The sequence below is a fragment of the Tachyglossus aculeatus genome, chromosome 1 (assembly GCF_015852505.1).
Source record: "Tachyglossus aculeatus isolate mTacAcu1 chromosome 1, mTacAcu1.pri, whole genome shotgun sequence".
Lineage (NCBI taxonomy): Eukaryota > Metazoa > Chordata > Mammalia > Monotremata > Tachyglossidae > Tachyglossus > Tachyglossus aculeatus.
This window is the reverse complement of record NC_052066.1, coordinates 64,113,422-64,136,787: the sequence shown is the minus strand read 5'-3', so window position 1 is coordinate 64,136,787 and position 23,366 is coordinate 64,113,422. Positions and strand designations below refer to the sequence as shown.

Genomic DNA, 23,366 nt, shown 5'->3' with positions numbered 1-23,366 from the left:
TCGCCTGCACCTAATCTTGTCCGGCGAGAAAGGCAGAAAAGTCCAAGCTAGAGAATGTATTTCCCACTCTTATCTTTTGCAGGGGGGGCTGTCATCCATTTGAAAATCTGTTTCCATGATTAGGAAAAATCCTAATTCCTGTTAGGCATTCCTAATCCTAATTCCTAATTCCTAAATCCTAATTTCCTGTTAGGCAAAATCCACCTAACAAGTCAAACTCTCCCCATCCTCAGCAATGCCCATCCCCACCCACTCTAAACTGGGGAAGCAGTGTGGCTTAGTGGATAGATCACGGGCCTGGTCATGGGTCCTAATCCCAGCTCCGCCATACAATAATAATGGCATTTATTAAGCGCTTACTATGTGCAAAGCACTGTTCTAAGCGCTGAATAATGTTGGTATTTGTTAAGCGCTTACTATGTGCGAAGCACTGTTCTAAGCGCTGGGGAGGAAACAAAGTAATCAAGGTTGTCCCACGTGGGACTCACAGTCTTAATCCCCATTTTACAGATGAGGGAACTGAGGCACAGAGAAGTGAAGTGACTTGCCCGAAGTCACACAGCTGATAAGTGGCAGAGCTGGGATTGTATAATTATAATGATTAGCAATATACAGTAATTAATATATTACTAACAATGATAATAGCACTTGTTAAATTCTTAATTTGTGCCAAGCACTGTTCTATAATAATAATAATAATGATGGCATTTATTAAGCAGTTACTATGTGCAAAGCACTGTTCTAAGTGCTGGGGAGGTTACAAGGTGATCGGGTTGTCCCACCAGGGGCTCACAGTCTTAATTCCCATTTTACAGAGGAGGGAACTGAGGCGCAGAGAAGTGAAGTGACTTACCCAAAGTCACACAGCTGACGAGTGGTGGAGCCGGGATTTGAAGCCATGACCTCTGACTCCAAAGCCTGGGCTCTTTCCACTGAGGCACTCTGCTTCACGTGTCTGTTTGAACTTGGGCAAGCCACTTAACTTCTCTGTGCCTCAGTGACCTCATCTGTAAAATGGAGATTAAGACTGTGAGCCCTGCGTGGGACAACCTGATCACCTTGTAACTACCCCAGCACTTAGAATAGTGCTTGGCACATATTCATTCATTCAATCATATTTATTGAGCGCTTACTGTGTGCAGAGCTCTGTACTAAGCTCTTGGAAAGTACAAATCGGTAACATATAGAGACGGTCCCTACTCAATAACGGGCTCACAGTCTAGATAGTAAGTGCTTAACAAATACCATCTTTATTATAATTATTATTACTATCACTTCACTTCTCTGGGCCTCAGTTCCCTCATCTGTAAAATGGGGATTAAGACTGTGAGCTCCACATGGGACGTGATTACCTTGTAACTACCACAGTGCTTAGAATAGTGCTTGGTACATAGTAAGCGCTTATCAAATACCCTTATTATTATTATTATTGTCACTTCATTTCTCATCTGCAAAATGGGGATTAAGAGTGTGAGCCCTGTATGGGACAGGGACTGTGTCCAACATGACTAACTAGTATCTACCCCAGTGCATACAGAAGCAGTGTGACTCAGTGGAAAGAGCCCGGGGAGTCAGAGGTGATGGGTTCAAATTCCGGCTCCTCCAATTGTCAGCTGTGTGACTTTGGGCAAGTCACTTCACTTCTCTGGGCCTCAGTTCCCTCATCTGTAAAATGGGAACTAAGACTGTGAGCCCCCTGTGGGACAACCTGATCACCTTGTAACCTCCCCAGCGCTTAGAACAGTGCTTGGCACAGAGTAAGTGCTTAATAAATGTCATTATTATTATAGACTGTGAGCCCACTGTTGGGTAGGGACCGCCTCTATATAATAATAGTAATAATAATGGCATTTATTAAGTGCTTACTATGTGGAGAGCACTGTTCTAAGCGCTGGAGAATTTACAAGGTGATCAGGTTGTCCCACGTGGGGCTCACAGTCTTCATCCCCATTTTACAGATGAGGGAACTGAGGCCCAGAGAAGTGAAGTGACTTAACCAAAGTCACACAGCTGACGAGTGGTGGAGCCGGGATTTGAACCCATGACCTCTGACTCCAAAGCCCGGGCTCTTTCCACCGAGCCACGCTGCTTCTCTACAAGTTGCCAACTTGTACTGCCCAAGTGCTTAGTCCAGTGCTCTGCGCTCAGTAAGCGCTCAATAAATACGATTGAATGAATGAATGAATAGAACAGTGCTTGGCACAAATTAAGCACTTAACAAGTACTATTATCATTATTAGTAACATATTAACTATTGAATATTGTTAATCATTATAATTCTATATTAATATAATTAAATTAATACTAATAAGACTACTAGAGGGAATCAAAACCCAGCTCCGCCCTACGATGTTGTGACCTCACCGGCTTTTCACGTCCATGTGAGGTCAGGCTGTTGGCTCCACATTGATCACCCCCGACCAGAGGACCCTCCGTGACTCCAGCCTCCACCCCATCCCACCCTCAGCATAATAATAATAATAATAATAATAATAATAATAATAATAATAATTTGGTACTTGTTAAGTGCTTACCAAGTGCTAGGCACCATTCTAAGTCCTGGAATAGATACAGGTTGGCCACAGCCCCTGTTGCACATGGGGCTCACACAGTTTAAGTAGGAGGCAGTAGGATGCATCCCCACTTTACAGATGAGGAAACTGAGGCAGAGAGAAGGTGAAGCGATCCGCCCAAGGTCACACAGCAGACCTGAGGCGGAGCCGGGATGAGAACCCGCGTCCTCTGATTCCCAGGCCTCTGCTCTTACCACTAGGAATCAATCAATCAATCAATCGTATTTATTGAGCGCTTCCTGTGTGCAGAGCCCTGTACTAAGCGCTTGGGAAGTACAAGTCGGCAACATATAGAGACATCATCATCATCATCATCAATCGTATTTATTGAGCGCTTACCGTGTGCAGAGCCCTGTACTAAGCGCTTGGGAAGTACAAGCCGGCAACATATAGAGACAGTCATCATCATCATCATCATCAATCGTATTTATTGAGCGCTTCCTGTGTGCAGAGCCCTGTACTAAGCGCTTGGGAAGTACAAGTCGGCAACATATAGAGACATCATCATCATCATCATCAATCGTATTTATTGAGCGCTTACTGTGTGCAGAGCCCTGTACTAAGCGCTTGGGAAGTACAAGTCGGCAACATATAGAGACAGTCATCATCATCATCATCATCAATCGTATTTATTGAGCGCTTCCTGTGTGCAGAGCACTGTACTAAGTGCTTGGGAAGTACAAGCCGGCAACGTATAGAGACAGTCCCTACCCAACAGTGGGCTCACAGTCTAAGGAAGCACGCTGCTTCTCCACAGCCAACGCTCCTTCAGAGACGAGACGGGGTGAGGGTTGGCACTCGTCAATCGCTTTATTGGTGGGGGAGATTGGGGTTAAGGGGCCGAAGACTGGTTTTAACCCCGACGGAAGAGCGGAAAGCCCTTCCTCCTCCTCCTCCGGCTCCCGCGGCCCCTGACCTCACTCCACGACGCGGCGGAAGGACTGGACGGCGGGGCCGGCGGCGGCCCAGTCGACGGGTTTTCGATAATCCTCCTTGTCCAGGAGGTACTGGCGGCCGCGGTAGTTGGGTTGCTCGTAGAGCACCCAGACCCCCTCGGGCACCTTGCAGGAGTGGACCTCGCGGAGGTGAAACTGCTCCAGGACGGAGGGGCAGTCCTCCGTGGCCTCGAACATCTGGCCGCCGAAGTCGCCCTTCTCGAAGATCTGGATCTTGTACCGCCCTCCGCTCGACTGGAAAAGAAGGCCCGGAGGTTACGCTCGCCTCCGGCCGAAAAAACCCGAAAAGGCGGCTAGCTCGACTACGGACTCGTCAGCCCAGACATCATCATCATCATCATCAATCGTATTTATTGAGCGCTTACTAGGTGCAGACCACTGTACTAAGCACTTGAGAAGTACAAATTGGCAACATATAGGGACGGTCCCTACCCAACAGTGGGCTCACAGTCTAAAAGGACACCTGATTCCCTGTTTTTATTGTAGTTTATAGTATTTGTTAACCCCCTCCTCTCAGTCCCCTACATGACTACAGGAGGGAGAGTCAAGCAGAGGCCCACCCATTCCATTCCTAGCGTGGCTAGCGAGTGGAAGGCGACAGCGCTTAGTACAGTGCTCTTCACACAGTAAGCGCTCGGGAAGTACAAATTGGCAACATATAGAGACGGTCCCTACCCAACAGTGGGCTCACAGTCTAAAAGGACACCTGATTCCCTGTTTTTATTGTAGTTTATAGTATTTGTTAACCCCCTCCTCTCAGTCCCCTACATGACTACAGGAGGGAGAGTCAAGCAGAGGCCCACCCATTCCATTCCTAGCGTGGCTAGCGGTAGCGCTTAGTACAGTGCTCTGCACACAGTAAGCGCTCAATAAAGACGATTGAATGAATTAAAAATCAAAACTCCCCTGTGCTGGGCAGTAGCGGCCTGGGAGAGAGTCGAGGGCAGGGACTCGTTTACTGCACGGAAGGAGGCAATGGTCAACCGCTTCCGCATTTTGACCAAGAAAACGCTACGGATCCGCTACCAGAACGATTGCAGATGGAAGTGGGGCGTTTTGGGAGAGATGCGTCTTTGGCATCGCTATGGCTGTCTTATGCCAACAGCGTAAGACAACAACAACAATTTGTTAAGCACTTATTGTGGGCCAGGCATGGTACTAAGCACTGAGGTAGATGCAGAATAATCAGATTGTAACAACTAATGATAATGGTGGTATTTGTTAAGTGCTTACCATGTGCCAGGGACTTTACTAAATAGTGGAATAATAATAATAATTATGGCATCTGTTAAGCACTTACTATGTGCCAGGAACTGTTCTAAGCGCTGGGGTGGATCCAAGCAAATCGGGTGGGATACAGTCCCTGTCCCATATGGGGCTCACGGTATCAATCCCCATTTTACAGATGAGGTAACTGAGTCCCAGAGAAACTAAACGATTTCCCCGAGGCTCCACAAGCAGACATGGTGGGGCCAGAATTAAGCACTTACTATGTGCCAGGCACTGTTCTAAGCGCTGGGGTGGATCTGAGCAAATCGGGTGGGATACAGCCCTGTCCCATGTGGGGCTCACAGTATCAATCCCCGTTTTACAGATGAGGTAACTGAGTCCCAGAGAAACTAAACGATTTCCCCAAGGCCCCACAAGCAGACGTGTTGGGGCCAGAATTAAGCACTTGCTATGTGCCAGGCACTGTCCTAAGCGCTGGGGTGGATCCAAGCAAATCGGGTGGGATACAGTCCCTGTCCCATGTGGGGCTCACAGTATCAGTCCCCGTTTTACAGAGGAGGTAACTGAGTCCCAGATAAACTAAACGATTTCCCCTAGGCCCCACAAGCAGACGTGGTGGGGCCAGGATTAAGCACTTACTATGTACTGGCACTGTTCTAAGCGCTGGGGTGGATCTGAGAAAATCGGGTGGGATACAGCCCTGTCCCATGTGGGGCTCACAGTATCAATCCCCGTTTTACAGATGAGGTAACTGAGTCCCAGAGAAACTAAACGATTTCCCCAAGGCCCCACAAGCAGACGTGGTGGGGCCAGAATTAGGACTCATGACCTTCTGACTTCCAGAAGTCTATCCTCTATGCCATGCTGCATAATGATGCAAGATAATCAGGTTATAATAATTAATAATAATCATGGTATTTGTTCAGTGCTTACCTCCTCTCCCCGTCCTCCCCCTCCCCATCCCCTGCCTTACCTCATTCCCCTCCCCACGGCACCTGTATATGTTTGTACAGATTTATTACTCTATTTATTTTACTTGTACATATTTACTATTCTATTTATTTTATTTTAATATATTTTGTTGTCTGTCTCCCCCTTCTGGACTGTGAGCCCGCTGTTGGGTAGGGACCGTCTCTATTTGTTGCCAACTTGTACTTCCCAAGCGCTTAGTACGGTGCTCAGCACACAGTAAGCGCTCAATAAATACTATTGAATGAATGAATGAATGAATACTAAGCCGAGGGGTGGATGCAAGATAATCAGGTTGCAACAATTAATAATAATTATGGTATTTGTTAAGCACTTACTAGGTGTCAGGGCACTGTACTAAGTGCTAGGATGGATATAAGCGTGGTTCAGTGGAAAGAGCCCGGGCTTTGGAGTCAGAGGTCATGGGTTCAAATCCCGGCTCCGCCACTTGTCAGCTGTGTGACTTTGGGAGAGTTACTTGACTTCTCTGTGCCTCAGTTCCCTCATCTGTAAAATGGGGATTAAGTCTGTGAGCCCCACGTGGGACAACCTAATCACTTTGTATCCTCTCCAGATCTTAGAACAGTGTTTTGCACATTGTAAGCACTTAATAAATGCCATCATTATTATTATTATTATTATTATATCTCCCTCAGCGCTTAGAACTGTGCTCGGCACATTGTAAGCGCTTAACAAATGCCATCATTATTATACAAGCAAATCAAGTTGGACACAGTCCCTGTCCTGTAGTCTTAATCCCCGTTTTACGGATGAGGTAACTGAGGCCCAGAGAAGTGACTCGCCTAAGGCCACACAGCAGGCAAATGGCAGAGCCAGGATAAGAAGCAGCGTGGCTCAGTGGAAAGAGCCCGGGCTTTGGAGTCAAAGGTTATGGGTTCAAATCCCGGCTCCGCCACTTGTCAGCTGTGTGACTTTGGGCAAGTCACTTCACTTCTCTGGGCCTCAGTTCCCTCATCTGTAAAATGGAGATGAAGACTGTGAGCCCCCCTTGGGACAACCTCATCACCTTGTAACCTCCCCAGTGCTTGGCACATAGTAAGCGCTTAATAAATGCTATCATTATTATTATTATTATTATAAGAACCCATGACCTTCTGAATCCCAGGCCCATGTCCGTGCCTGTGAATGAGAAGCAGCGTAGCTCAGTGGAAAGAGCCCAGGCTTTGGAGTCAGAGGTCATGGGTTCAAATCCCTACTCCGCCAATTGTCAGCTGTGTGACTTTGGGCAAGTCACTTTACTTCTCTGGGCCTCAGTTCCCTCATCTGGAAAATGGGGATCAGTCAATCAATCAATCAATCGTATTTATTGAGCGCTTACTGTGTGCAGAGCACTGTACTAAGCGCTTGGGAAGTACAAGTTGGCAACATATAGAGACGGCCAATCAATCAATCAATCAATTGTATTTATTGAGCACTTACTGTGTACAGAGCACTGTACTAAGCGATTGGGAAATACAAGTTGGCAACATATAGAGACGGTCCCTACCCAACAGTGGGCTCACAGTCTAGAAGGGGGAGACAGAGAACAAAACCAAACATATTAACAAAATAAAATAATATGAGCCCCCCGTGGGACAACCTGATCATCTTGTAACCTCCCCAGCGCTTAGAACAGTGCTTTGCACACAGCAAGTGCCAAGTTGCCAACTTGGACTTCCCAAGCGCTTAGTACAGTGCTCTGCACACAGTAAGCGCTCAATAAATACGATTGAATGAGTTGAATGAATAAATTTTTATTTTCTTAACATGTTTTGTTCGGTTGTCCATCGCCCCCTTCTAGACTGTGAGCCCGCCGTTGGGTAGGGACCGTCTCTAGATGTTGCCAAGTTGGACTTCCCAAGCGCTTAGTCCAGTGCTCTGCACACAGTAAGCGCTCAATAAATACGACTGAATGAATGAATAATAAATGTCATTATTATTATTATTATTATTATTATTATCCACTACGCCATGCTGTTTTCCCTGAACGGAAAGGGAGGGGACTCCCCCGGACTCACCAGGTGGATGGCTTTGCAGGAGCCGAGGCGGTCATTGAGCCCCATCCAGCGCTGGTAATCCGGGTAGTCCCCCCGCGTCAGAACATACATAGCCCCGGAGAAGTTGGGCCTCTCGTAGACCACCCAAGTGCCCCCGTCCACCCGGATGGAGTTGCAGCGGCTCAGGTAGGTGTGGAAATCCGCGCTGTCGCAGTCACACTCATAGCGACGGCCCTGGAAGGTCTTGTCTTCGTAGAAGGTGATCTGAAACACACAGAGAGGAGGATAATAATAATAATGATAATAATGATGGCATTTATTAAGCGCTTACTAAGCGCTGGGGAGGCTACAAGGTGATCAGCTTGTCCCATGGGGGGCTCACAGTCTTAATCCCCATTTTCCAGATGAGGGAACTGAGGCCCAGAGAAGTGAAGTGACTTGCCCAAAGTCACACAGCTGACAATTGGTGGAGCCGGGATTTGAACCCATGTCCTCTGACTCCAAAGCCCATGCTCTTTCCACTGGGCCACGCTGCAGGACGTGCTTCCCTCCCGAGCGGACGCCGGGATAATAATAAGAAGAAGAATGATGGCATTTATGAAGCGCTTACTGCGTGCACAGCACTGTTCTAAGCGCTGGGGAGGTTACAAGGTGATCAGGTTGTCCCACGGGGGGGGCTCACAGTCTTCATCCCCATTTTACAGATGAGGGAACTGAGGCCCAGAGAAGTGAAGTGACTTCACTTGATTGATTCAATCAATCAATCAATCATATTTATTGAGCGCTTACTGTGTGCAGAGCACTGGACTAAGCGCTTGGGAAGTACAAGTTGGCAACAGATAGAGACGGTCCCTACCCAACAGTGGGCTCACAGTCTAGAAGGGGGAGACAGAGAACAAAACCAAACATATTAACAAAAATAAAATAAATAGAATAGATATGTACAAGTAAAATAAATAGAGTAATAAATATGTACAAACATATATACATATATACAGGCGCTGTGGGGAAGGGAAGGAGGTAAGATGGGGGGATGGAGAGGGGGACAAGGGGGAGAGGAAGGAGGGGGCTCAGTCTGGGAAGGCCTCCTGGAGGAGGTGAGCTCTTGACTTGCCCAAAGTCACCCAGCTGACAATTGGCGGAGCCGGGGTTTGAACCCACGACCTCTGACTCCAAAGCCCGGGCTCTTTCCTCTCTGGATGAGCCCACTGTTGGGTAGGGACCGTCTCTATATGTTGCCAACTTGTACTTCCCAAGCGCTTAGCACAGGGCTCTGCACACAGTAAGCGCTCAATAAATACGATTGAATGAATGGATGGTTTAATTCTGTCCGTAAAGCCCCCTTCACATATTTCGTATTGTGTATATATCTATAATTCTATGTATCTATTTTGATTATATTGACACTTGTCTACTTGTTTTGCTTTGTTGTCTGTCTCCCCCTTCTAGAATGTAAGCCGGTTGTTGGGTAGGGACTGTCTCTACCTGTTGCCAAATTGTACTTTCCAAGCGCTTAGTACAGAGCTCTGCATGCAGTAAATGCTCAATAAATACGATTGAATGAATGGATGGTTTAATTCTGTCCATAAAGCCCCTTTCACATATTTCGTATTGTGTATATATCTATAATTCTATGTATCTATTTTGATTGTATTGACACTTGTCTACTTGTTTTGCTTTGTTGTCTGTTTCCCCCTTCTAGAACGTGAGCAGTTTGTTGGGTAGGGACCGTCTCTACCTGTTGCCGAATTGTACTTTCCAAGTGCTTAGTACAGAGCTCTGCATGCAGTAAGCACTCAATAAATAATAATGATGGCATTTGTTAAGGCTTATATGTGCCGAGCATCATCATCAATCACATTTATTGAGCGCTTACTATGTGCAGAGCACTGTACTAAGCGCTTGGGAAGTACAAATTGGCAACATATAGAGACAGTCCCTACCCAACAGTGGACTCACAGTCTAAAAAGAGCACTCTTTGGGTAGGGAATGTCTCTATATGTTGCCAACTTATGCTTCCCAAGAGCATAGTACAGTGCTCTGCACACAGTAAGCACTCAATAAATATGATTGAATGAATGAACGTTCTAAGCGCTGGGGAGATACAAGGTAATTAGTTTGTCCCACATGGGGCTCGGTCTTCATCCCTATTTTACAGATGAGGGAACTGAGGCCCAGAGAAGTGAAGTGACTTCCCCAAAGTCACACAGCCGACAAGTGAGAAGCAGCGTGGCTCAGTGGAAAGAGCCCGGGCTTGGGAGCCAGAGGTCGTGGGTTCTAATCCCAGCTCTGCCATTTGTCAGCTGTGGGACTTTGGGCAAGCCACTTAACTTCTCTGAGCCCCAGTTCCCTCATCTGTAAAATGGGGATGAAAACTGTGAGCTCCACATGGGACAAACTGATCTCCTTGTATCTCCCCCAGTGCTTAGAACAGTGCTTTGCACATAGTAAGCGCTTAACAAATACCATCATCATTATTATTACCCCAGCGCTTAGAACAGTGCCTTGCACATAGTAAGCGCTTAACAAATGCCATCATTATTAAGCGGCGGAGCCGGGATTAGAACCCGTGACCTCTGACTCCCAAGCCCGGGCTCTTTCCACTGAGCCACGCTGCTTCTCTAAATCATTAAATACGATCCAACTTGTACGTCCCAAGCGCTTAGTCCAGGGCTCTGCACACAGTAAGTGCTCAATTCATTCAATCATTCATTCAATCGTATTTATTGAGCGCTTACTGTGTGCAGAGCACTGGACTAAGCGCTTGGGAAGTACAAGTTGGCAACGATTGAATGAATGAATGATTGAATGAATGAATTTCCCCTGTTGGGGCTGAGAGACAAGGTCAAAGCGGAGGTATAAAGTGGAGGTATAAGGTATAATGTTCAGTCCCTCCGGATTCAGTGCGGATTCAGTCCGGATTCAGGATCCCGCATGGATTTCTTAAAGACTGACGCCACTTTGTGGCCTGTACAGTTTTGTCCACCTAAAGGGAAAGAGCTGAAATGAAGAGCAGAATAATAATAATAATAATAATAATAATAATAATAATAATAATAATGACATTTATTAAGCATTTACTATGCACAAAGCACTGTTCTAAGCGCTGGGGAGGTTACAAGGTGATCGGGTTGTCCCACGGGGGGGGGGCGCTCACAGTCTTCATCCCCATTTTCCAGATGAGGGAACTGAGGCACAGAGAAGGTAAGTGACGTACCCAAAGTCACACAGCTGAGTCCCCAGTCCAGGAGACTTGGTGCCCCAAACCAAACCAAAAAAGGCATCCACCCAGAAATGCTTCCAACTGTATTTTATTCTTTCGTTCCACCTTACTTCCATCCTGGTAAGGACTTATACTTCTGAAGATGTCTCAGTTAGCACTACAACATTATAGAGAAGCAGGGTGGCTCAGTGGGAAGAGCCCGGGCTTTGGAGTCAGAGGTCATGGGTTCAAATCCCGCCTCCTCCACTTGTCAGCTGTGTGACTTTGGGCAAGTCACTTCACTTCTCTGGGCCTCAGTTCCCTCATCTGTAAAATGGGGATGAAGACTGTGAGCCCCCCGTGGGACAACCTGATCACCTTGTATCTCCCCAGCGCTTAGAACAGTGCTTTGCACATAGTAAGCACTTAACAAATACCATCATTATTATTATTTTGAGCCCATTTGGAACAGAATTCTGCTCCATCTTGGGTGCAGTATGGGTGGTGGGACAGAAGGACTGAGAGCTCACCTCCTCCAGGAGGCCTTCCCAGATTGAGCCCCCTTTTTCCTCTCCCCCTCCCCATTCCCCCCCCGCCCTACCTCCATCCCCTCCCCACAGCACCTGTATATATGTTTATACAGATTTATTACTCTATTTATTTTACTTGTCCATATTTACTATTCTATTTATTTTGTTAATAATGTGCATCTAGCTTTACTTCTATTTATTCTGATGACACCTGTCCACATGTTTTGTTTTGTTGTCTGTCTCCTGCTTCTAGACTGTGAGCCCGTTGTTGGGTAGGGACCGTCTCTAGATGTTGCCAACTTGTACTTCCCAAGCACTTGGTCCAGTGCTCTGCACACAGTAAGCGCTCAATAAATACGACTGGATGAATGAATGAATGAATGACAATTGGTGGAGCGGGGATTTGAACCCACGACCTCAAACTCCAAAGCCCAGGCTCTTTCCATTGAGCCATGCTGCTTCTCGTGGCCTAGTGGAAAGAGAACAAGCCTGAGAGTCAGAAGATCTTATTTATTTATTTTACTTGTACATATCTATTCTATTTATTTTATTTTGTTAATATGTTCGGTTTTGTTCTCTGTCTCCCCCTTCTAGATTGTGAGCCCACTGTTGGGTAGGGATTGTCTCAATATGTTGCCAACTTGTACTTCCCAAGCGCTTAGTGCAGTGCTCTGCACACAGTAAGCGCTCAATAAATATGATTGATTGATTGATTGATTGATTGATTGATTCTCATCCCGGCTAAGCCATCATTTTGCTCTGGGACCTTAGGTAGGTTACTTAATTGTTCTAGGCCTCAGTTCTCTCAACTGCAAAAAGGGGATACCTGTTCTCCCTCCTACTTAGACTGTAAGTCTAAGTATATATAGACTAGACTGTATATATGTATATATGTTTGTACATATTTATTACTCTATTTTACTTGTACATATCTATTTTATTTTGTTAATATGTTTTGTTTTGTTGTCTGTCTCCCCCTTCTAGACTGTGAGCCCACTGTTGGGTAGGGACCGTCTCCATATGTTGCTAACTTGTACTTCCCAAGCGCTTAGTACAGTGCTCTGCACACAGTAAGCGCTCAATAAATACGACTGAATGAATGAATGAATATGTTGCTAACTTGTACTTCCCAAGAGCTTAGTACAGCGCTCTGCACACAGTAAGCGCTCAATAAATACGATTGAATGTAAGCCCCGTACGGGACAGGGACTGTGTCCGACCTAATTAACTTGTACCTAGCTCAACACATAGATCGGTGTTTGACATAAAGTAAGCACTTAACAAGTCTTGTATTATCTTGTCTTATGCCGCCGAGTCGTCTCTGACCCTTAGTGAGAGTCACATCTCTCCCAGAACACGCCGCCCTCCATCTGCAATCGTTCTGGTAGTGTCTCCATAGACTTTTCTTGGTAAAAAGCCCAAATTGTACTTCCCAAGCGCTTAGTACAGTGCTCTGCACACGGTAAGCGCTCAATAAATACGATTGAATGAATGAATGAACAAAAATACGGAAATAATAATAATAATAATGAAGGCATTTATTAAGCGCTTACTATGTGCAAAGCACTGTTCTAAGCGCTGGGGAGGTTACAAGGTGATCAGGTTGTCCCATGGGGGGCTCACAGTCTTCATCCCCATTTTCCAGATGAGGGAACTGAGGCCCAGAGAAGTGAAGTGGCTTGCCCAAAGTCACACAGCTGACAAGTGGCGGAGGTTGGAATTGGAATTGGAAATGGTTTACCATTGCCTCCTTCCACACAGTAAATGAGTCTCTGCCCTCGACTCTCTTCCATGTCGCTGCTGCCCAGCGCGGCTTATCAAGTACCAAAAAATAATATGAGTCATGGAACAATACATATAGCGCGTTAGCTTCCACGCTAGTTTGGGAGTCAGAAGACCTGGGTTCTAATCCCGGTTCTGCCACCTGTCTGCTCAAGCAAGTCACGTAATAATGATGGCATTCATTAAGCACTTACTATGTGCAAAGCACTGTTCTAAGCACTGGGGAGGTTACAAGGTGACAGGTTGTCCCTCGGGGACAGTTTTAATCCCCATTTTTACAGATGAGGTAACTGAGGCACAGAGAAGTTCAGTGACTTGCCCAAAGTCACACAGCTTAGAGTTGGCAGAGCTGGGATTTGAACCCATAATAATAATAATGATGGCATTTGTTAAGCGCTTACTATGTGCAAAGCACTGTTCTAAGCGCTGGGGGGGATACAAGGTGATCAGCTTGTCCCACGTGGGGCTCACAGTCGTAATCCCCATTTTACAGATGAGGTAACTGAGGCTCAGAGAAGTTAAGTGACTTGCCCAAGGTCACACAGCAGACGTGGCGGAGCCGGGATTCAAACCCATGACCTCTGACTCCAAAGCCCAGGCTCTTTCCACTGAGCCACGCTGCTTCTCAACTTCTCAGGGCCTCGGTTTCCTCATCTGTAAAATGGGGATTTGATACTCATTCTCCCTCCAGCTTAGACTGTGAACCCCACGAGGGACAGGGCCTGTGTCTTACCTGATGATGTTGTATCTATCCCAGCGCTTAGCGCACTGCTTTGCACATAGCACTGTAACAATCAACAATTATAATCACAAGTAGAAATAAAGCTAGTTGCACATCATTAAATACTATTGAATGAATGAATGAACAAGTGTAACAATAATTATCACTGTTATTAGTAATAGTATTAGTATTATTGTCAATCATTCAATCGTATTTATTGAGCGCTTACTGTGTGCAGAGCACTGTAGTAAGATTCCCCAAAGCTAGGACACCATTTGCAAACGGGTAATGTTTGCTCAGAGAGTTGTTATTTGACCTGACAGACAATTTGAACAGTAGCCCTCTAAACTCTATGCTTGTTAAGGGCAGAAAACATGTCTTGCTATTTAAAAATGATAATAATAATGATGGTATTTGTTGAGCGCTTACTGTGTGCAGAGCACTGTACTAAGATTCCCCGCCATTTGCAAATCAGTAATGTTTGCTCAGAGAGTTGTTATTTGACCTGACAGACAATTTGAACAGTAGCCCTCTAAGCTCTGTGCTTGTTAAGGGCAGAAACTGTGCCTGCTATTTAAAAATGATAATAATAATGATGGTATTTGTTGAGCGCTTACTGTGTGCAGAGCACTGTACTAAGATTCCCCAAAGCTAGGACACAATTTGCAAACCAGTCTTGTTTGCTGAGAGAGTTGTTATTTGACCTGACAGGCAATTTGAACAGTAGCCCTCTAAACTCCATGCTTGTTAAGGGCAGAAAACATGTTTGCTATTTAAAAATGATAATAATAATGATGGTATTTGTTGAGCGCTTACTGTGTGCACAGCACTGTAGTAAGATTCCCCAAAGCTAGGACACCATTTGCAAACCAGTCTTGTTTGCGAGAGAGTTGTTATTTGACCCGACAGGCAATTTGAACAGTAGCCCTCTAAACTCTATGCTCGTTAAGGGCAGAAAACGTGTCTGCTATTTAAAAATGATAATAATAATGATGGTATTTGTTGAGCGCTTACTGTGTGCAGAGCACTGTACTAAGATTCCCCAAAGTTGGACACATTTGCAAACAGGTAATGTTTGCTCAGAGAGTTGTTATTTGACCTGACAGACAATTTGAACAGTAGCCATTTAAAAATGATAATAATAATGATGGTATTTATTGAGCGCTTACTGTGTGCAGACCACTGTAGTAAGATTCCCCAAAGCGAGGACACAATTTGCAAACTAGTAATGTTTGCTCAGAGAGTTGTTATTTGACCTGACAGACAATTTGAACAGTAGCCCTCTGAACTCTATGCTGGTTAAGGGCAGAAAACGTGTCTTGCTATTTAAAAATGATAATAATAATGATGGTATTTGTTGAGCACTTACTGTGTGCAGAGCACTGTACTAAGATTCCCCAAAGCTAGGACACCATTTGCAAACGGGTAATGTTTGCTCAGAGAGTTGTTATTTGACCTGACAGACAATTTGAACAGTAGCCCTCGAAGCTCTATGCTTGTTAAGGGCAGAAACCATGTCTTGCTATTTAAAAATGATAATAATAATGATGGTATTTGTTAAGCGCTTACTATGTGCCAAACACTGTTCTAAGCCCTGGGGTGGATACAGGGTCATCAGGTTGTCCCACGTGAGACTCACAGTCTTATCCCCATTTTCCAGATGAGGGAACTGAGACTCAGAGAAGTGACATGCCCAAGGTCACAGCAGACAAGTGGCAGAACCGGGATTAGAACCCATGACCTCTGACTCTCAAGGCCCATGCTGTTTGCCACTAAGCCATGCTGCTCTGAGCCCACTGTTGGGTAGGGACCGTTTCTATATGTTGCCAACTTGTACTTCCCAAGCGCTTAGTACAGTGCTCTGCACACAGTAAGCGCTCAATAAATACGATTGAATGAACTGTACTCTCCCGAACACTTACTTAAGCACTCCTCACATAGTAAGCATTCGAGAAATGCCACTGGTTGATTGTTGGTAAAGGTTAGACCCGAAATTCCAACCAGAAAGTATCAGGTAGGCCGCCTCTATATGTTGCAAACTTGTTCTTCCCAAGCGCTTAGTCCAGTGATCTGCACACAGTAAGCGCTCAATAAATACGATTGAATGAATGAAGGTAAAAAATAATACCTCAAGCCCACCAAAAAGCCCCACTTTATCTATGCATAATAATAATAATAATAATGGCATTTTCATTCATTCATTCAAGCGTATTTATTGAGCGCTTACTGTGTGCAGAGCACTGTACTAAGCGCTTGGGAAGTACAAGTTGGCATTTATTAAGCACTTACTATGTACAAAGCACTGTTCTAAGCGCTGGGGAGGTTACAAGGTGACCTTGTTGCCCTCAACTCTATGGGACCCGTTCACTTCCCAGGGGGACAGAATAACAATAATGATGGCATTTATTAAGCACTTACTATGTGCAAAGCACTGTTCTAAGCACTGGGGAGGCTACAAGGTGATCAGGCGGTCCCACTGGGGGCTCACAGTCTCCATCCCCATTTAACAGATGAGGGAACTGAGGCCCAGAGAAGTGAAGTGACTTGCCCAAAGTCACCCAGCTGACAATGGGTGGAGCAGGGATTTGAACCCATGACCTCTGACTCCAAAGCCCGGGCTCTTTCCTCTGAGCCACGCTGCTTCTCCAATGTGTGGGCTCTAAGAATGCATGCTCCTGCTTCCCCTTACTAATATACTGGATCTCACGTTGGCTTGGAGGGGTTGGGGAGGTGTGCGCCGATGTGAGGAGGGTGAGGGAGAAGACTCTTGACTCTTTCCACTCCGACTCTTGACTCTTTCATTAATTCATTCATTCAATCGTATTTATTGAGCGCTTACTGTGTGCAGAGCACTGCACTAAGCGCTTGGGAAGTCCAAGTTGGCAACATCTAGAGACGGTCCCTACCCGACAGTGGGCTCACAGTCTAGGATGAGTTTTCTAGATCTGATGGAGTCGTGACGCTTCGCTTCTCTAATAATAATAATGACATTTTATGCCAACCTTCTCACTGTGCCTCCATCTTGCCTATCTCGCCGCCGACCTCTCGCTCACATTCATTCATTCAATCTTATTTATTGAGCGCTTACTGTGTGCAGAGCACTGTACTAAGCGCTTGGGAAGTACACATCGGCAACATATACAGACGGTCCCTACCCAACAACAGGCTCACCAAGCATTCATTCATTCCTTCATTCAATCGTATTTATTGAGCGCTTACTGTGTGCAGAGCACTGTACTAAGCGCTTGGGAAGTACAAGTTGGCAACTTGTACACTTGTACAAGCACTGTTCTACACGTTGGGGTAGATTCAAGGTAATCAATTTGTCCCACATGGGGCTCACAGTCTTAGTCCCCATTTTCCAGATGAGGCCGCTGAGGCCCAGAGAAGTGAAGTGACTTGCCCAAGGTCACACAGCAGACAAGTGACATAGCCAGGATTAGAACCCACGTCCTCTGATTCCCAAGCCCCAGATCTCACCACTAGACCATGCGTATGAATGTCTATCTCCCCCTTTATACTGTCTGCTCATTGTGGGTAGGGAATGTCTACCAACTCTGTTGTATAGTACTCCCCCAAGAGCTTTTTTCTGGGGGGGGGGGGCGGTATTTGTTAAGTGCTTACTATGTGCAAAGCACTGTTCTAAGCGCTGGGGAGGATGCAAGGTGACAGGTTGTCCCACTTGGGGCTCACAATCTTTATCCCCATTTTACAGATGAGGGAACTGAGGCGCAGAGAAGTTGAGTGACTTGCCCAAAGTCACACAGCTGACTTCTAGACTGTGAACCCGCTGTTGGGTAGGGAACTGTCTCTATATGTTGCCAACATGTACTTCCCAAGCGCTTAGTACAGTGCTCTGCACACAGTAAGCGCTCAATAAATACGATTGAATGAATGAAGCGGCGGAGCTGGGATTTGAACCCATGACCTCTGACTCCTGAGCCCGGGCTCTTTCCACTGAGCCATGCAAGAGCTTAGTACAGTGCTCTGCATACAGAAAACATTCAATAAATGTGACTGATTGATTGATTGACTGGAGAAAAGATGAGAGGAAAGGGGTCCAGTTCTTTAGTCCACAAGGAAGAGCATCATGGCCTAGTGGGAAGAGCACAGAGCTGGGAGTCAGAGGACCTGGGTTCTAATCCTGGCCTGTTGAGTGATCATGGGCAACTCCCTGAACTTCTTTGTACCTCAGTTTCCTCATCTGTAAAATGGGGATTCAATACCTGTTCTCCCTTCCTTTTCAGTTGTGAGTCTCTTGTAGTCCAGAGACTCACAACTGAAAAGGAAGGGAGAACAGGTATTGAATCCAGAGACTGTGTCCAACCTGATTTTTTAATATTCTACCCCACCACTTAAGTACCAATTTGCAGGAACTTACAAATACCATAAATTTCTGAACCATTATTTTTGTGGTATTTGTTAAGCTCTTACTCTGTGCTGGGCACTGTACTAAGTGCTGGGGTAGATACAAGTTAATCGGTTTGGACACAGTCCCTATCCCGCATGGGCCTCACAAATGTAACCCCCATTTTCCAGATGAGGGAACTGAGGCACAGAGAAGTGAAGTGGCTTGCCCAAGGTCACACGGCAAACAAGTGGCGAAGCTAGAATCAGAGTCCAGGTGTTTCTGACTACCAGGCCCGTGCTCTAGAATAATAATAATAATTATTATGGTACTTGCTTAGCGCTTACAATGTGCAAAGCACTGTTCTAAGTGCTGGGGGGGGGATACAAAGTGATCAGGTTGTCCCACGGGGGGCTCACAGTCTTAATCCCCATTTTACAGATGAGGGAACTGAGGCACACAGAAGTGAAGTGACTTGCCCAAAGTCACATAGCTGACAGTTGGCGGAGCCGGAATTTGAACCCATGACCTCTGACTCCAAAGCCTGGGCTCTTTCCACTGAGCCACGCTGCACTAGGCCATGCTGTTTCCCTATCGCTTCTCTATCTATCTATCTATCTATCTATCTATCTATCTATCTGTCTATCTATCTATCCATCTATCTGAGCTTAGAACAGTGCTTTGCACACAGTAAGCACTTAATAAATGCCATTATTATTATTATTATCTATTCATTCATTCAATCATATTTATTGAGCACTTACTGTGTGCAGAGCACTTTACTAAGCGCTTGGGAAGTATCTATCTATCTATATCTACCTATCTATCTATCTATCTATCATCTATCCATCTACCCATCTATCTGAGCTCAGTATTATTATTATTATCTATTCATTCATTCAATTGTATTTATTGAGCACCTACTGTGTGCAGAGCACTTTACTAAGCGCTTGGAAAGTATCTATCTATCTATCTATCTATCTATCTATCTATCTATCCATCTATCCATCTATCCATCAGAGATTAGAACAGTTCTTTGCACACAGCAAGCACTTAATAAATGCCATTATTATTATTATTATCTATTCATTCATTCAATAGTATTTATTGAGCACTTACTGTGTGCAGAGCACTTTACTAAGCGCTTGGGAAGTATCTATCTATGTATCTATCTATCTACCTATCTATCTATCTATCTCTATCTATCTACCTATCTACCTATCATCTATCCATCTATCCATCTATCCATCTATCTATCAGAGCTTAGAACAGTGCTTTGCACACAGTAAACACTTAATAAATGCCATTATTATTATTATTATCTATTCATTCATTCAATCATATTTATTGAGCACTTACTGTGTGCAGAGCACTTTACTAAGCGCTTGGGAAGTATCTATCTATCTATCTATATCTATCTATCTATCTATCTATCTATCCATCTATCTATCAGAGCTTAGAACAGTGCTTTGCACACAGTAAGCACTTAATAAATGCCATTATTATTATTATTATCTATTCATTCATTCAATCATATTTATTGAGCACTTACTGTGTGCAGAGCACTTTACTAAGCGCTTGGGAAGTATCTATCTATCTATCTATCATCTATCCATCTATCCATCTATCTATCAGAGCTTAGAACAGTGCTTTGCACACAGTAAGCACTTAATAAATGCCATTATTATTATTATTATCTATTCATTCATTCATTCAATCGTATTTATTGAGCACTTACTGTGTGCAGAGCACTTTACTAAGCGCTTGGGAAGTATCTAGCTATGTATCTATCTATCTACCTATCTATCTATCTATCTACCTATCTATCATCTATCCATCTATCAGAGCTTAGAACAGTGCTTTGCACACAGTAAGCACTTAAATGCCATTATTATTATTATCTATTCTTTCATTCAATCGTATTTATTGAGCACTTACTGTGTGCAGAGCACTTTACTAAGTGCTTGGGAAGTATCTATTTATCTATCTATCTATCTATCTATCTATCTATCACCTATCCATCTATCAGAGCTTAGAACATTGCTTTGCACACAGTAAGCACTTAATAAATGCCATTATTATTATTATTATTATCTATTCATTCATTCAATCGTATTTATTGAGCACTTACTGTGTGCAGAGCACTTTACTAAGCGCTTGGGAAGTATCTATCTATCTATTATCTATCTCTCTCTCCATCCCATTCTATTACTCAGAAGGCACCCAAGGAATAAAACAGGGACTTCCCTGTTTTATTTGTTTAGAAGGACATGATACAACCTTGCACATAGGTAGGTAATTAAAAAACTGTACTGGAGGAGGCAATAGCCCCTCTCTGAATGGCACTTGTAGAGTTTCCAGTTCTCTACCAGTCTCGGCTATGGGAGGGAGAGCCAAACAGAGGCCTGTCTATTCCATTCCTAGCTCGGGCAGTGACTAGCGAGTGGAAGGCAATCGGCTACAAGTCAAAACTCACCCGTGCCGGGCAGCAGCGTCACGGGAGAGAGTCGAGGACAGAGACTCGAGTTTACTGTGCGGAAGAAGGCAATGGTAAGCCGCTTCCATATTTTTGCCAAGAAAATTCTATGGATACATTACCAGAAAAATTGCAGGATGGAAGTGGGGCGTTCGGGGAGAAACGTACCCATGGAGTCGTTAGGAGCAGGACAGCGCAAGAAGAGACAAGGAGGCAACAGGAGAATGAAGAAAATCAGCGTTCCTTTCTTTTAGACTGTGAGCCCACTGTTGGGTAGGGACTGTCTCTATATGTTGCCAACTTGTACTTCCCAAGCGCTTAGTACAGTGCTCTGCACACTGTAAGCGCTCAATAAATACGATTGATGATGATGATGATGCTCAAGGAAATGGAGGAGCTGTAATTCATGAGTTTGGGCGTCTCACAGCGATATATGGTACTCTCCCAAGCGCTTAGCACAGTGCCCTGCCCACAATATACACTCAGAGGTCCTTCTCAGACAAGCATCCCTCTGAATGAGTTGCAGTTAACTCGCTGAAATCTGCAGCGCTCATTTCTAAATTAAATCGCCTTCCCCATTCAACAGCTTCTCTGGTTATCATCATCATCAATCGTATTTATTGAGCGCTTACTATGTGCAGAGCACTGTACTAAGCGCTTGGGAAGTACAAATTGGCAACATATAGAGACAGTCCCTACCTAACAGTGGGCTCACAGTCTAAAAGATTATCCGCTAACGCCTCGGAAGTCAGATACAGATTAGGGGCAGAAATTCCTCCAGTCATTGTTAATTGCTTAATTTTATTTCGTTCATATGTGGTGTTTTGTTGTCTGTCTCTCCCTTCTAGACTGTGAGCCCGCCGTTGGATAGGGACCGTCTCCTTGTACTTCCCAAGCGCTTCGTACAGTGCTCTGCACACAGCAGGCGCTCCATAAATACGATTGAATCATCATCATCAATCGGATTTATTGGGCGCTTACTGTGTGCAGAGCACTGTACTCAGCGCTTGGGAAGTACAAGTTGGCAACATATAGAGACAGTCCCTAACCAACAGCCAATGAATAAATGAATGAAATCATTAGTCACCCCAGGCAAGAGAGAGAAGTTGGGCTTACCATTTACCCACGTTGCTCCGCCAGCGATGGACACGGGCAAATAAAATAATTAAAAGTCTCCCCTCCTGGGGAAAAGGAAGACACAGGTCGGCAGATGTACTTACCTTGGCGCCCGTCTTAGACATTTTCAGTGCGTCGGCTGGTTTCCCTGGTAGTGAGGGGAGTCCACAAGCAGCGATACAGAGAGCCAGCTGGGTGAGACTCTTTTTATACCGGGTTAGTTTCCAACCAGACATTTGCCTGGTCATGAGAATGGGATCCAAATATTGAGTCAGTCGTTTGGAGGCTATTGATGGTTTCTGGAAAAGCAAATGGGATTATGAGCATAAAGGAAAGTTCAGCAACCCTTTTATTGCTGACCACAGCCCAGCGCGCCATGGCTTCCGCTGAGTCAGCCGGCCAGAGCCCGGCCATAAAAATGAAAATGAAAAATGAAAAACCTTCCTAAAAGCCCATCTCCTCCAAGAGGCCTTCCCTGACTGAGCCCTCACTTCATTTATTCGTTCCTTCAATCGTATTTATTGAGCGCTAACTGTGCGCAGAGCACTGTACTAGGCGCTTGGGAAGTACAAGTTGGCTACGTATAGAGACGGTCCCTACCCAACAACGGGCTCACAGTCTAGAAGAGACTTCATCTCCCACTCCCTTCTGCATCACTCTTTCACTCAGATTTACATCCTTTAATCCCCCCTCCCTCGGCCCCACGGCACTTCTATACATATCCATCATTTATTTATTTACATGAACATAATAAATAGTATTGATGATGGCATTTGTTAAGCGCTTATTCTGTGCCAACGATCTGGCCTCCTACTTCATTAACAAAATTAAATCCATCAGGTCCGACCTCCCCAAAGTCTCTTCCCCCCTTTCTCCATCCCGCCGGCTCTCAACACTCTCTGCTACTCTCCCATCCTTCCCAGCGGTATCCTCAGAGGAGCTCTCCTCCCTCCTCTCAAGTGCTACTCCGGCCACCTGTGCTTCTGACCCCATTCCCTCTCATCTTATGAAATCTCTCGCTCCATCCCTTCTCCCCTCCTTAACTTCCATCTTCAACCGCTCACTCTCCACTGGTTCCTTCCCCTCTGCCTTCAAACGTGCCCATGTCTCTCCCATCCTAAAAAAAACCCTCTCTTGACCCCACCTCACCTTCTAGTTATCGTCCCATATCCCTCCTACCATTCCTTTCCAAACTCCTTGAACGAGTTGTCTACACGCGCTGCCTAGAATTCCTCAACGACAACTCTCTCCTCGACCCCCTCCAGTCTGGCTTCCGTCCCCTTCATTCCACGGAAACTGCCCTCTCAAAGGTCACCAATGACCTCCTGCTTGCCAAATCCAACGGCTCCTACTCTGTCTTAATCCTCCTCGACCTCTCAGCTGCCTTTGACACTGTGGACCACCCCCTTCTCCTCAACACGTTATCTGACCTTGGCTTCACAGACTCCGTCCTCTCCTGGTTCTCC

General features: G+C 45.3%; 1 protein-coding gene across 1 annotated transcript; it reads right to left on the bottom strand.

Annotated features, from left to right (window-relative positions):
* Window positions 1–3,490: 3,490 nt before the first annotated feature.
* Window positions 3,491–22,278, bottom strand: CRYGS (crystallin gamma S). Its single transcript, XM_038745035.1, has 4 exons — window positions 22,261–22,278; window positions 22,005–22,199; window positions 7,747–7,989; window positions 3,491–3,763 (listed from the first exon to the last, which is right to left on the bottom strand). Exons 1-4 carry the CDS (start codon window positions 22,276–22,278, stop codon window positions 3,491–3,493), a joined length of 729 nt encoding a protein of 242 aa, XP_038600963.1.
* Window positions 22,279–23,366: the final 1,088 nt, after the last annotated feature.

Coding starts and splice junctions, on each gene's coding strand:
- CRYGS (XM_038745035.1), bottom strand. Junction 7,990..22,004: donor TGTCTAAGACGGGCGCCAAG/GTAAGTACATCT, acceptor TGTGTGTTTCAG/ATCACCTTCTACGAAGACAA. Junction 3,764..7,746: donor CCTGCAAAGCCATCCACCTG/GTGAGTCCGGGG, acceptor CTTCTTTTCCAG/TCGAGCGGAGGGCGGTACAA.